This window comes from Bombus vosnesenskii, unplaced genomic scaffold (genome assembly GCF_011952255.1).
Source record: "Bombus vosnesenskii isolate JDL3184/JDL3185 unplaced genomic scaffold, Bvos_JDL3184-5_v1.1 scf7180000014621, whole genome shotgun sequence".
Taxonomy (NCBI): domain Eukaryota; kingdom Metazoa; phylum Arthropoda; class Insecta; order Hymenoptera; family Apidae; genus Bombus; species Bombus vosnesenskii.
The window spans coordinates 1,490,880-1,504,863 of record NW_022883555.1 but is presented as its reverse complement, the minus strand read 5'-3'; the positions used below and the strand labels follow the sequence as shown (position 1 = coordinate 1,504,863).

At 37.1% G+C, this 13,984-nt stretch overlaps 1 protein-coding gene across 1 annotated transcript in view; it reads left to right on the top strand.

Annotated features, from left to right (window-relative positions):
* The window catches only part of LOC117240381 (proteoglycan Cow), a 243,542-nt gene that overhangs the window by 212,146 nt on the left and 17,412 nt on the right, over window positions 1-13,984 (top strand). The window contains exons 5-6 of the mRNA XM_033506397.1: window positions 2,052-2,197; window positions 5,509-5,666. Of these exons, the coding sequence (XP_033362288.1) occupies window positions 2,052-2,197; window positions 5,509-5,666 (304 nt within the window). The remainder of the gene's footprint in view (window positions 1-2,051; window positions 2,198-5,508; window positions 5,667-13,984) is intronic.

Below are 13,984 nucleotides of genomic sequence, written 5' to 3'. Positions count from 1 at the left end.
ATAAAAATTTTTCGTTTGAGGCTTTGTTTTCGAGAAAATCGACTTTGAATTTTCGCTCGGTACGCGTGCACTTTATCACGTCTCGTTATAACGGATCTCACTGTAGATCGTCTCGATGGAAAAATTAAAAAAAAAAAATTTTTTTTAATTTTTATTCTATATTTTCGACTTCTTTTTTCGCGTAGAGTCACCCCCTTTCCGCTTGTAGCACCAATTACCAACCACCCTGTATTTATGGCAATTTGTATCGTTCCATTAGGAAGATTCAACATGATCTGATTGTACACGACGACTTATTTAAATCTACGATAATCACATGATAATTTTGATGATCTAGTTAAGAAGGCTAACTAAATCAGTTGTTCACTGATCAGTCGATCCAATCTCAAAAACCATTCCATCAAAAGAATTCCAAAATCCCGAATAACGGAAACATCATCAACTCGGTCATAAATCACTTAATTCACACGGTGCCTATCGCCTAACGAATAAATTCCAAACACGAGGATGTTTTCATTATCGAAACACAGGAAGAATACACTGATGTTCACAGGTTACACGATTCGCAGCAATATTTATCTGGCTCTCTGCCATGCGCCATCGTGTTTCCCAGTGGTTGCCGGTGCCGGGAACATTTTTCACTGTCCCGTTAAGGGAATTCTAAGCAAAGAAAATTTAATGGCATAATATATGCAGGAAGTAATATTATAAAATTATAATTAACATAGCCGCTCGTGCGAGCACGCTAAACGCATTATAATAGTATTTGAGTTTACGAGACATCCCTGTTCACGAGACGTGCAACATTGTTGGTGCGCGCAGACTGGCGCCCAACCCTTACAGCCTGGTAATTTCGTGTTACGACGATGCAGTGCTTAACGATTATGAAGCTCTCTCTCTCTCTCTCGTCTAGCATTACGGAAATTCCGGAATTTTTTCCGCCCTACGCGAGGGAGGGTATGGCGAGCGAATTTTGACAAAGAACTCAACCATCCCTGCTCCCAGTACTTTATCGACGTTATTATGTTATATAATTACGATACACGACACAGGCTGAAAAGCGAAATTTAGTTTTTAATACAGTTCCTTTATTACGTTGAGGAACGCTCCTCGCTATATGCAAAATCCATTTAATTACCCTTTGTTCTAGTAAAAGAAAAAAGAAACAGATACGAAAAGGAATAATAGAGTAATTTACTTTTTTAATCAAGCTATGCTATGCTAATGAAAAACCTCCTCTGAATCGCCTTTTATCGTATTACGTTAAAAGCCAGCTATTTCGACTTGTTTTGGAAACATTGTAGATTTGTTTGGAAGAAAATTCCTCTATTTAACGAATAGGGCATGATCATCTTTGTCTTGGTTATTATCCTTGTATGGTATAATCGACACAGTTTGAGCGAATGAAAGAATAGATCCAAATATTAAAGTCATTCTTCAACTACTTGCTGGAAATTCGTAATTAACTATTCGTAATTAAATCTAAAGAAATTTATACGTTTGTTCTCTCTTTGGCTAATTGGAAATTTGATAGTGGACACGGCTGATTATAAACTGATAATCGAATCCATTGCACGAAAGTAACACGTCTCCTATCTTATAACCGACAAACGCTAATACTTTAGTCGAGACATGGGAAAATGCATAAAGAGACAACACAGATTTTGTAATATCAAAGCTAAGACGTTGCTATTATTATCAGAAATGAAATATTAACAACGAGTCGCTAATTGCAGTCGTATCAACGACGACAAATGCAAAGCAGGAAAATACCGCGTTTGCAAGTCTACTACCAAGCGAAAGTTTATCAAAACGAGGGAAGATCGTTAAAAGAGGGGAAACTGAAAGATCTAAAAATGTGAGAATCTGCTCGTAGGGAGCGTAGGTTCGCGGTATTTTAATATCATCCACTTCGTGCGGTGGAAACAAAGTTATGGAAATGGAGAATGAAGGGAAAATAGAAGGGAAATGCACTCGAGCAATTAAAGCGTTGCGCGGAGAACAGTTTCATTTAACGACGCGCGCGCGCGTGCTTCCCTCTTTTGTTCCAGATGTCAAGAATGTCCTGTGGTGAAGCCGACGTTCCTTTGCGGAAGCGATAATCGCACGTACAGTTCGCCATGCCGACTGGAATACCACAATTGCATCCACCACACGTCAGTTCGCATCGCCTGCAAAGGATTCTGCCCCTGCAAAGGTGAGGATCGCGTGTATCTCGTCGCGGAAACGTTTTCTAAACGCTGGAAATCGGTGTCAGTGGGTTCGAGCTCGCGTGAACATCGTTCTTACGTATCAAACTGCTTATGGAACAAGCCTTGTTACAAGTTAAAAGGTAAAACTGGTGATACGAATAGAGCAGATGTTGCTATTTGGTCAATGAATTTGAATGGAAAAAAAATTTGGAATAATAGAATATTAGAGAAATTAGAGATCGAGTATTGTTTCGTTTAGTTTCGTTGTTATTTTGGTAAAATTCCATCAACTATGAAAACGAATCTGATCTATTGGGACGAAGGATTTGTGTACGAGATTCTTGGTAAAGATTCATTTGTATATGAAAAGACCAATTTTAGGATTCAATATATTGGCAATCGATTTTATATTTTTGAAACTTTCCTTTTTTTAGTTTGATTTCGAGTCGACGTACGTTATTTATGTCTTTACCTATGTCTTCTGTATTTTGTATATTATTACAAACGAATCAGTAGATTATTATACATGGTTCTTTAAAGACTTGTGTTAGCTGTACTCCTCTTGTTAGCTACGACAGATACAAATGCTTCTTTTTATCCTTCAAGCGACATGAAAATCAAAAAATCAATAGAGATGTAGCTTTTATATTCTAAAATATGTATGTGGATAAACGAATAACAAATGACCTGATTCTCATAAAGTTTAATATTAAAAAAAAAGTTACTCTAAAAATAGGGATCATCTATATGGGATCGGAATAGAAATCAACCCCTTGGCGTCAAATGACATTTGAGCGTGGCGTATCACATGTACGTTTCTCATGCCAGAATATAATTTAATTATTAGTACGACGTCATTTAGTATGAAATTCTATCCATTTCAGAAAGAACGTTTTAATTATGAAATAACATAAATTTCCTTTTACCACAGTCTACGTAAAAACTCGCACGAAAATAGATGTTACTCTGTAGTTAAATATTATTATGTAGTATTATATAATAAATTTAATCATTTCCACATAAATTCTATTTGAATTTAATCACACGCCAAACACGCCAACGAAACTTAACGTAAAACGATATTACAGTTATTTCAGGGTTCACAAAAACTCGCGTGCCGTGATTTGCATAGCGCACCCTTTTAAAGCGTCCAGAATAAAAACTACATATATCTAACTTGATATAAAATTTTGGAGGAGATGTAGAAGTTTATACAGTAGTTTCCGCCAAGATAAAGTACCAAGAGTTGAAAATTAGATTTCCGTGAAAGTCTAAAGTAGAAGAATTTTACAGTTCTTTCAGCCTTGAAGAAACTCGCGTGGGGCAATTTATCCGCGACATCCTCTCTTCGCGTGCAGCGAAGTATTCAGGTCAACTTCGTGTAGAATCTGCTTAAAATACTCGAGATACCGAAAAACTTTGATATTTCTCTCCTAGCATTAACCGATTACGTTGCATTCGATCGCTTCGGCTAATTTTCTCTCTGCGTTCATTTTCGATCGGACCGTGCTTTTCTCAACCATAAGACGCAAAATATTAAAAGAAAATATTCACGTTTCATTCGAGACATTAGCAAATCCACTAAAACTTGAAACGTCTTAGGACTAATACGTTAAAAGTCTTCTTTCCGATCGAGACGTACAAAATTCATGGATTGCAATAAAGTTAGAAATTGAATTAGCATAACAAAACGCAGCTTTCGCGATGTTACGTAAAAAGGGATACAGGAATGAAGGATACACGAAAGATAGGGAAAGGCGAATATAGGCCATGCAAACTCGATTTATTATCCAGAAAGCCGGTTTGATTTATCGCAGACAGCTTTTGAGAGGCGAATTAATGGTTCCAGGATACTCCTTTGTGGCGTATCGAAAATCCAGAATCGATATCGATAGCGGTATCAAACCGGAGAACGTCCCCGATCAATTTCCCAAAACGAATTTTCACACGTTTATGAATGGAAACATTTTTTCTTATCTCTTTTCAGAACAACCTTTTTTATTTCTTTATTTCTTTTTTTATTTCTCCTTTTTTTTTTGTAATGAATGAATTGCAATATTCTTTTTTCTTATTATATATTTTGAAAATAGGACGCGTATAGGGGTGGGGGAGACGTTTAATTACCTTAACGAACCGTTCGTAATCTCGAATTCGCGCGAACGTTTTCTGATTTTACAGGCGGAATTAATTCGTTAGTTTATTCATAGGCAACCGCGCATTGTCGGTTTAGCAGTGGAGCTCGTATTTGCGTCTCTCCGCCTGCTTCCACGGACAAACACATCTACTATGAATATTCATAATTGCCTGTTAGAACAATAATGTCACTGTTAAAGCGTACGAGGTCGCGTGTTCTCGAAATGAGGAACGAACGAGTCCGAGTCTAAGGAAACGTATTACGCTTTGGAGTTCAGAAACATTTCTATCATTTTCGTTTCTTTCTCGATATACAAAGATGAACTTGACACATCGCTTAATTAATCAGATGGAATATCGTAAATGAGATGACAAGCGTATATCGTACAATGTTTTTCTGCGGTATTTCCTACGATATTTCCTGTTAAGGTTGTCCATTAAAGTTTCATACGTTGAATTTTCAATTATGTTATTCTAGAAATCGAGATGCATAAAGTCCATCAACATCAATCTAGTTTAACATAAGTAAGAGTACAGTTTGAAGATAATGGAAGGGATCCATATATTTCTCTGAAACAATAGATTATCGTGGTATTGTTTGAGAAAATCCGAATTGATGGTTCGGTTGTATTCGAGGAACGGAAGTTAAAATATCTATCAACGTCAATCTAACTGCGTAAGTGGCAATACACGTATGTATGTTCAAGACATCGATCGAATGAAATTACTGGAAAATATCCACATCCACGAACGTTTCGAGATATCTTCAGAGATTAACTCGATGTTGTCGAATGTTATTTTAAATACTTTCCATTTCACCTCCGTTTTTATGTTTAATTGTAGATACGGGCGGAAAACAGCATTGGCAGTTAAACGCGATGCGAACGAACACAGGTCGGCTAATAAAGCTACGGCGGACAAGGCATAAAATATTCGGAAACGGCCGTGTAAACGTCGACAACCGAGTTTTATCGCTTTGTGGCCGACAGTGTCGTCGCGTTTGTTTAAAAATCATGGGAAAGCTTGTCGCCGCGTGTGTCGAATGCAAATGCTCATTTATTTACACGCGTTTAATGAGTCTTCGTTCCGCCATTCCGAATTTTCAGCAGTGAACTTTCCCACGATTTTTGCTTCATCGAGCATTTGGTTTATGAAAATCTACGTTACGAATTGAATTTTCCAGCGGCCGACCTGCGTGCACACAACAAGAAGATGCAGCTGCAAAGACAAAAATCACTCTCTGGCAAGATGTCGCGGAACCGTGACATCACTTTGACTCCTCATGTCTTCAACTATGATAATCATCATTATCAATACCTGAAGTACACCAAACGTGCCAAGGTAAGTTCGATTTTATTCTAAGACCTGTTTCACGACTTGCATTTATTTCTAATGTAAGATTTCCCACGTCTTCGTTAACTGTTGTCCTTTTAAAGAAGACTTTAGATCGATTGACTGTCTAGAGTCGTCATTGCAAATAGATTCTACTAAATTTACGATATTTATTGCAATTTGTATTGTTTCAATAATGATGATTCAAATTTATGATACATATGGTAACTGTTACAATCTAATATCAGCTAAAAGGATTAACTACTTCTATGCAATTTCGTTTCTTTCGGAACGTACTAAATATAAATGTTACTAAACCAAATATGAAGTTATATCCTAATAGAACTTTCGTCAATTGGCTAAAACGATTCGAAATAAGTTAACTGCTCGAAAAACAGGTTACCAAAGTAGTTTAACTTCTAAACTTTCCTCAAGCTCCTATAACATCTAATACAATCTCCGCCAAAATGTATCCGTAGCAAGATCAAAAGTGGGGTTATCCGATGCCAGTAGCCGCTGAACTGATATCGTAATACCCGTAATAACCCCATGATGTAACGTGTACTATCCATTAAACAGATCAACCGAAACTTCCATCATAGTTTACAATAACCTAACGTAACATCTCTTACCACCTATGCAACCAGTAATCAACCTTTATAATCAAAGTTTCCGAACACGGTAGGAGCAACAAATTTTAATTACAACATTCGCGGTGTATACGTAGGAGATCAACTGGCGTTTTCACCCCGTTGTAATAACGCGATAATGCCTCGCGCTTATAACGTAACCTAATATACAGAGAACCGTGTTCCGACTATCGTTTTCGGCCGGTTGTTGGCCGCCGTGGCGAGGATATTAGTCAATTAAACGGAAATTATGACGTATAATCGTCTCTGGTAGGGATGAGAGAACCGGTCGAAAGGAGGATACGGCAAAACTGGTGGTTCGCGTGGCATAAACACGGAAGCCACCGGGGATAGCACCGGATAAAACCGCGAGAACGGGAAACAGAACCGCGTGGCAGTCAGCGATTTCGGATTCTGCTGAATCGCGTCGCATCCAACCCTGTGCTTCGCGCGAATCATCGCCACGATCGCGATTTTCAGAGCTAGTTCGCGAAACATCTTCCATTTCGAGACATCGCGTTCCTTCCTACTTCTGTTCCTTCCTTATACGATATTCGTGACGATATTCTTCCGGAGTTTCTCTTAGAAAAAAAAACACCAGCTCTTTAATGTTTGAAAAGTTAACAATTAATTCGAACAAAAGCTGAGAAATTGAATTGTCTAATCGTATTTCGACGTGTACCGGAAATTTTTATTCCCAAAATCTTACGATCTTGAGAGTAGCTTTGTTCAGTCGCAATTCAAGCAAGATTGTGTATATAGAAAAAAGCATTTTTAATCAGGTAAAAGCATATTGAAAATTGGTATTCCAGAACGCAATTCTTATTAAATATTTAGATAGGCACGAAAATATTTATACAGGTTGGGAATCCGGGTTTTAAAAGAACACACTGGAAATGGGAATTTTATTAGGGTGCGAGAAGAAACGGCAATCTTTTTTCTTCTTGCAAGGTGCTAAAAGGTGAAGGAAGTGTTAGTAGGTGAAGAAGGGAGAGCATTAAAAATAATATGCTTACTTTTTAATGTATTTGTTAACGAAGGAGATGAACGGAAATTTTCTTGATTTATGATTAAGAAACTAAGACTCAAAGGTGGAAAGTTTCTTATCTTTTGATTAAAAAATGAAATAGAGGGTAATTAAAATTCTCCTATCGTTTTTTTTTAAATATTTCAAAATTAATCTTGACTACACATGTCCAATTATTTTTACATCGTACGTATAATATATTGATACGTATTAAAGATCAACGGTTCTACCATTAAATTCTCAAATCTCAAATTGAAAGCGTAACTTTTGTCGCATTACTAAACTAAATATCGAACGAAATGCCAGACGTACGAATTCCTTCAAATAAAAAAAGAAAGATAAAAAAGATGCAACAAAAATGACCAAATTCTTCTTTCGATTTCTCTGATTCCAACATCACCACTCGCTCTAACAATGATCGTCTGTTTCCACGCTTCCACCTATCCCCATTGGTCAGCAACGGGATTCAAATTAATGGTTCACCCTGTCCTTCTCTCGTTGAAATATTCCCGGCGTTGTTTTGATTTACAATCGTTAATTCAATCGTCACGTAAACAGTTATGGTTTCGTTTATTTCGTCGACGGAGGCGATGGAGGAAAATTCTCGCGACCTGAATATTTCAACGGGACAGGGATTTTAAACGGCCGTCATTACTATTCGTATTAGGGGCTATGAATTATTTAAGTTGGAAATCACAGATTCGCGAGATGAACAGCATACTGTCAGGCTAAATTGCAAAATAAATCTGGTCCGAGGGGTTTAAATCGCTTTCCATTTAACCATTCGCGAAACCACCCCTTTACTCCTCAACATTCTCCTCCGCTTTCCGTCTTCAATCATACTCGTTATCCTATTTCATCCGACGAAATGGTGAAACTATACGCGTCATAGAGTCTCACGACAATTTTCTATAGCTTATCAACGTGGATGATCCGCTTTTGAACTGATGCGTGGGAAGTAGCTTACTTCCTATTTAGAAAGTTAAAAAGTACTGGAGATCTTCATAATTTGTTATATTAGTGGAGTTTATGCGAATTTATTTTATTTTCATGAATACAACTATGCATAGATCTGTTTCACTGTTTTATATTTTCTTTTTTTGAATATTATATGCGTTCTATGCATTTGTAAGATATTCGAAGGTGAAATTTCCCTCAGAAGTTGATTTATAAAGAGATTTATTACAATTTTTATTTGTAACTTTGCATTAGAATTTGTCAAAACTAATTTATGTAATTATAAAAATGTATAGACATATGTCTATAAATACATATATTCATATATTTATAAATATGTGATATAAACTTCTAATCAATGCAATAAATCAATTTCCGTAAATATTTCAGCAGATATTTCTGGAATAGGTAGCACATATTTTTACCTGACCTACTTGTCCAGATTGTCTCTTATTTAGAAATTCTTTAAAGAAATATTGATAAAATACCTGACTAAGTCAACGACACAGACAAGTCAAAAGAATAGCTTGATTCGTCCTTTCAGACTGAGAAGTTAAAATTGAGAAAAATATTTGTTGACGAGAGGATGGACATGTTTTGACACACCTTGTTAGCTTCCAGTTGGATAACGATGATGAATCTAGGTTAAAATAATACCGAGCAGCTAAATTTCCTGTTATAGAGTCTTTAATCCTTTTAGATTCTAGTCTCGTAAATTCCATGGTGCTAATCCTTAGAACGCTAAATTTCAAGCTCCCAAGATATATAATCCTAAATCCCAGGAACCTAAATTCTAAGGATCTACATTTTAGAGATACGATTCTCTAGAGCCGAAAATCTACCAGTTTAAATTCCACAGTTTTTTCTTTTTTTATCTCACAATCAGAATAAAAATGTCAATATTCCAACCAATAAAATCTTACTATCCTTAGCCATAAAATTCTGAATTTGAAAATCCCACCATTTCCCTAATTCCAAATCTCCAGTCGTTAAAAGCATCCACAACCCCTACACTTAAAAATCTGACAAATTGACAGTTAATTCGACAAAATTGCAGATTAAAGATTCCAACGATCGTATTCCAACATATTCCAATTTTTAACCCCCGATATCGTATAATCTAATCTTCCAGCTATGGATAACAAGCAGTACGTTTTTCGCCAAAACATTCTCGAATGAAAATTTACCAATTTTTTAAATTAGAATCATCGAATTCTTTCGATGAAAATATTCCTATCTATCGAATAAAAATTCATCGTCTACTCCGAAAAGTGCTCAACCTTGAAGCACTCTGTACAAACCACCCTGTGCGTCGTTCGAATCAAACACGATAGCGTTTCGTTAACAGCGTTCGAGTCTTCGTCCCTGACACGACGACTTACACGCTAGGGAATACCTGTGCTTTGCGGGCTTTCTATAGCGGCGACCTTGTAATTTAAGGTTGAAGGTAGGCTGTGGCACGGGAACCGCTCGATAAAACACCAGCAGTGATAGAAGTCTCACGAACGTAGGGGTTGCAGTGGAATCGACCTGGCCACCCCTTGATTTACGCGACCCAGTCGATTCTGCTTACTTCTTTTTCCCCCCTTTTTCTTCCCCTCTTGTGTCTTACGCGGGTCCTTTTCCTTTTTACGTCTCTCCACCCATTCTCTCGACTCGGGAAAATTTATGTATCGATTATCTTTACGATTTTCATTGTCACGCGGGTTCAATGGATGTCGCAAATCTAAATCAGACGGATCCATTTATCCCAAACTTCTTTTCTCGTCTCTCGTTCTTGTTCCCAATGTTTTCTATGATTTCAGGCACTGCTCAAGTTACCGTTGGATATTAATATCTCGTCCTGAGAGCAGGATACTTGCACTTTGGTTAGATTCGTTGTTCGTCGTTGGAGAATTTTGGTAAATCAGATGCGGATTAAATAAACATCGTCGTCGTTTCTTACTTTTTATTTAATATAGCTCGTGTCTGTTATTGTGCAATATGTAAATATATTGCAATTTGCCGTAATTCAGTGTTTTAGTCCTTGGTATATCAGACTTGAACCATTTTCGAAGACCTCATTTGTAGTACACTCATATAGTAATTTTCCTCTTAATATTTGTATCATAAGAAGTTCAACTATAAAACATGCATCCTTACACATTAAAATTCTTGAAACTGCAACATTTATTTGATACTAAAAAAACTCTTGTAGGAAGACTATTATATATAAAGTTATAGTTTATAAAAACTGTAAATCTGTTACCCATAAATTAGTCTATAAAGACCATTTACCCATAAATTCAAAGATAATAAGTATATCTTCATGCACAGTAGAACTCCGTTTATATTAACCTGTCAGGGAACAAGTTTTTCTCCCCACCATCTATAACTTTTTGTTCAGTTAATAGGAGTTCGTTTTCGTATCAGAGAATTCCACGAGATATTTCCTGTTAAATATATGATAATGTTGCAAACTTCTATCGATTGCAAAGCATATGAACGTGTTACATAACTCGTATTCTCACTCTTTATGTCTTGTTGTTACACGTTCATATAGGTGGATTGACACTCGGTGGTAGTTCAAATAATAAGAGCTGAGCTAAAGTTCAGTTTATCAGACGCTACTAAAATTTTGTTCCTATAAGTGCGAATACGTACAAGCGGATTTACACTGTACGCTATTTTGTATCTTGCTTGTTCTATCATACTGTAATATAATTCCTTAAGCTTCTGCCGCAATCTTCATCAAACCCTAAGCCCTTAACAAATCAGAATACTCTAGTTGCTTGAAACTCGAAACTTCTTTCCGCAATTCCAACGATTCTCGTCCACGTCGTCGTGTCTGCTATTCTCTTTTTCAACCCTCCGTTCAAACGTTCGTCACGCTGTTCTGGAGAGAAGGCGATTTCGATCCAAGGGTAGCACAATAACTGCATTTCCCCTTTTCCCGTCCCGTCAACTTAATACGCGGAACCTTTGTTACCGGGGCAAAAACAAACTGAACGTATCCAACAGCCCTCCGTGATCCCGCCTCTCGTATTTACCCCATTTCCGCCCTTTCCGTCCGTATAAATAGACGGAGCTCGAGCTGCCAAGAGAAGAGGCAGCGGTATGGTGTCTTTCATCGTTGGATCGAGGATCTGCATGTCACGTGGAACGACTGGTAATTTCCTGAACACGTTATCGCTGCGTCAGAGATCGTTCGCCGTCGATATCCGTGGATTTATTTTAATTTCTTTCGAAGAAAGTGATTCGACGCTTCGTAAATTGGTAGATTTCGTTTCACTTTGTTTCGAAGTTGATGTAGCGTCGTGGGAAATCGAAAACCGAGAAGGCGGTAGTTCTGATAATATAATTCCATTCGACATCTTCGCTACTAATTAGATTAGATTTTTAACGACGACTGCCGACGAAACTGTTAGGTTTTTCCTTTGACGAAAAGAACATCGAAAAAAGATGTTAAAATGTTAATTGAAGAAATTTAAGGATTAGGAAACAGACTGCGTGGAAAGGTAAGAATATTAGAGAAACAATTTCCAATTAGTAATTGCAGAAAGAATATTATTGAGAGAATAGTTCGATATAGATTTAGAGTTTGTGATGATTTCATTGAAACGCTCTGAAGAAGGGAATATTACTAAAAACAATTTCAATTTGGTAATTGGAAAAAGAATGTTGTCGACAGAATGATTCAATAAGTTTGGAGATGAGTGTTGTCGATGGTTTCGTTGAAACATCACGTAGGGAAGAATGTTGATTTTATGCGTGATTATGAGTTTTGCACGAGCCTGTAGGATGGAGGTTCACCCTTCGAATCCCGTTAACAAGGAAACCACCCTCTATCGTCGTCGTTCGCAATTCAATGCAGGAATATCACCGATAAATCGCCGCCTTCTTCGGGTTGCGCGCGTGCTGTGCGACGAATAAAATCACTTACGAGGGACCGTGGGTTCAGTCACGGGCTAAGAGAGAAGTGTCGCCCTCGTTCGTGACATTTAACGAAGTTTTAACGATGCAACTTTAAAGTAAAAATAAAAAATCAACGGTTATGCTAACCCATCTTAGCAATAATAAGCAAAGATATATAAAATATCCAAGATAGAGTATTTATTATGATATTTGATAGATGAAACAAATTTTTATTCAAATTCCACTTCTAAAGTTATGTTAATGAAAATATGAAAAGTCACAGTCTAATCATTTACGACACAACGATGATCTTTTTAATGCAAAGGTAATTACAATTTTTGGATAAAGTATAGTGTATCGAGACTGAAAAATTTGTTATCCCAACGTATGTTTTCGACGATATTTTAAATCGCTATGGCGAAAATGAGGATCGTTTTTGACGGAAGTGAATGGTTTCGAAAATTCGACTTTATGAACATTTGACACCATAAAGGCGTTAACTGGAGAAATCCGCCTAAGACCGTGACGATACAGAGAAATTTAAAAAAAAAGTGTATCTTCAAAATTCACGAGGATATTGTACATCGACTAGTCGACTAAGATGTCTTACGCTCTGTGTCCGCAAACAACGATCATCAGTTTCGGCTTCAGCGACCTCAAAATCCCCTAAAAAGCGTCAGTCTGGTGGAACATTTTTCAGTCTGAATACTACAGCTATCAGAGCCCAATTTTTTAACGCGACAACTTACAACGCAAAGATCGATACGTCTATCTGCACATCGTTCGATTTTTCCGCTCGTATGAGAATCCCTCTGAAGTCCCTTAACATATTCACTTTCAGTTGCTTCTTTCTCAAGACGTATATAATACCGGAAACAGAAAGAAAAGTGGAATGTAGGCGGGCGTCGCGGAGCTGCTCGAAATAAATAACGTAGTGGAAAGAAGGGAAAGCAAAAAGGACGAGCAGGATATCAATAAATAAAAGTTAGGAACCGAGCGAGGAGCGTCTAAACCGGCGAGGGGGTTGTTTGCGTATGCGGCGACCCGTCTGAAATTCCCTAGCACGGAAACTACAGCCCCACGCCCGGAATCGGAAATTAGCGTGTTGTGCCGGTAAATCATAACTTTCTTTGGGAAATAGTTTACGCCTCACAGCCGGCCAACGACGTTTCCAATGCGAATACCGGAGTTCGATAAACGTCGAATTTATACGACGCGAGAGCACCGACTATTTTTCGTCGTCCTTTTTTTTTGTGTGAAGAGGCAGTAGTGTAGGAAATTGGATATTTCAAATTATTTCTTCTTTGTCGTTACAAGTGGAGCTCATAAATATTAGAACACCTTTTGGCTTCGTATGAGACGTCATAATTCGATCGTTAAATCAAGCAGATGATTAACTGATCGCCGATTTGTATTCGTGAAAGGAGAAAATTAATGAATAGATATGGTAAAATTTGTGGTTAAATTTATGGTTAAATTAATTATTTCTATGCGTTTCGAAACGAGAGATAAATTCTGTAATTAATGAAGGTATCGTAGCTAGTCAAGATCAGATTTTCCATCGTGAATTATAACATTTATCGCGATATTCCTGCCACCTGATTTTGAAACAATTTTTCTATTTCTATTGCGAAGACTAGATAAATATGTCTATTGCAATTATATTCCAATCTGAAAGATATTTTAGAAAATACGATTTCAATGGAAAATAAACGGTATTAAAAATATAATCTTCTTTGAAAGCTTGTTTTTGAACAAATTTCTCATCCCTTTAATATGGATCGTCGACAAACGCTGAAAAAATAGATTTATTTTACCAA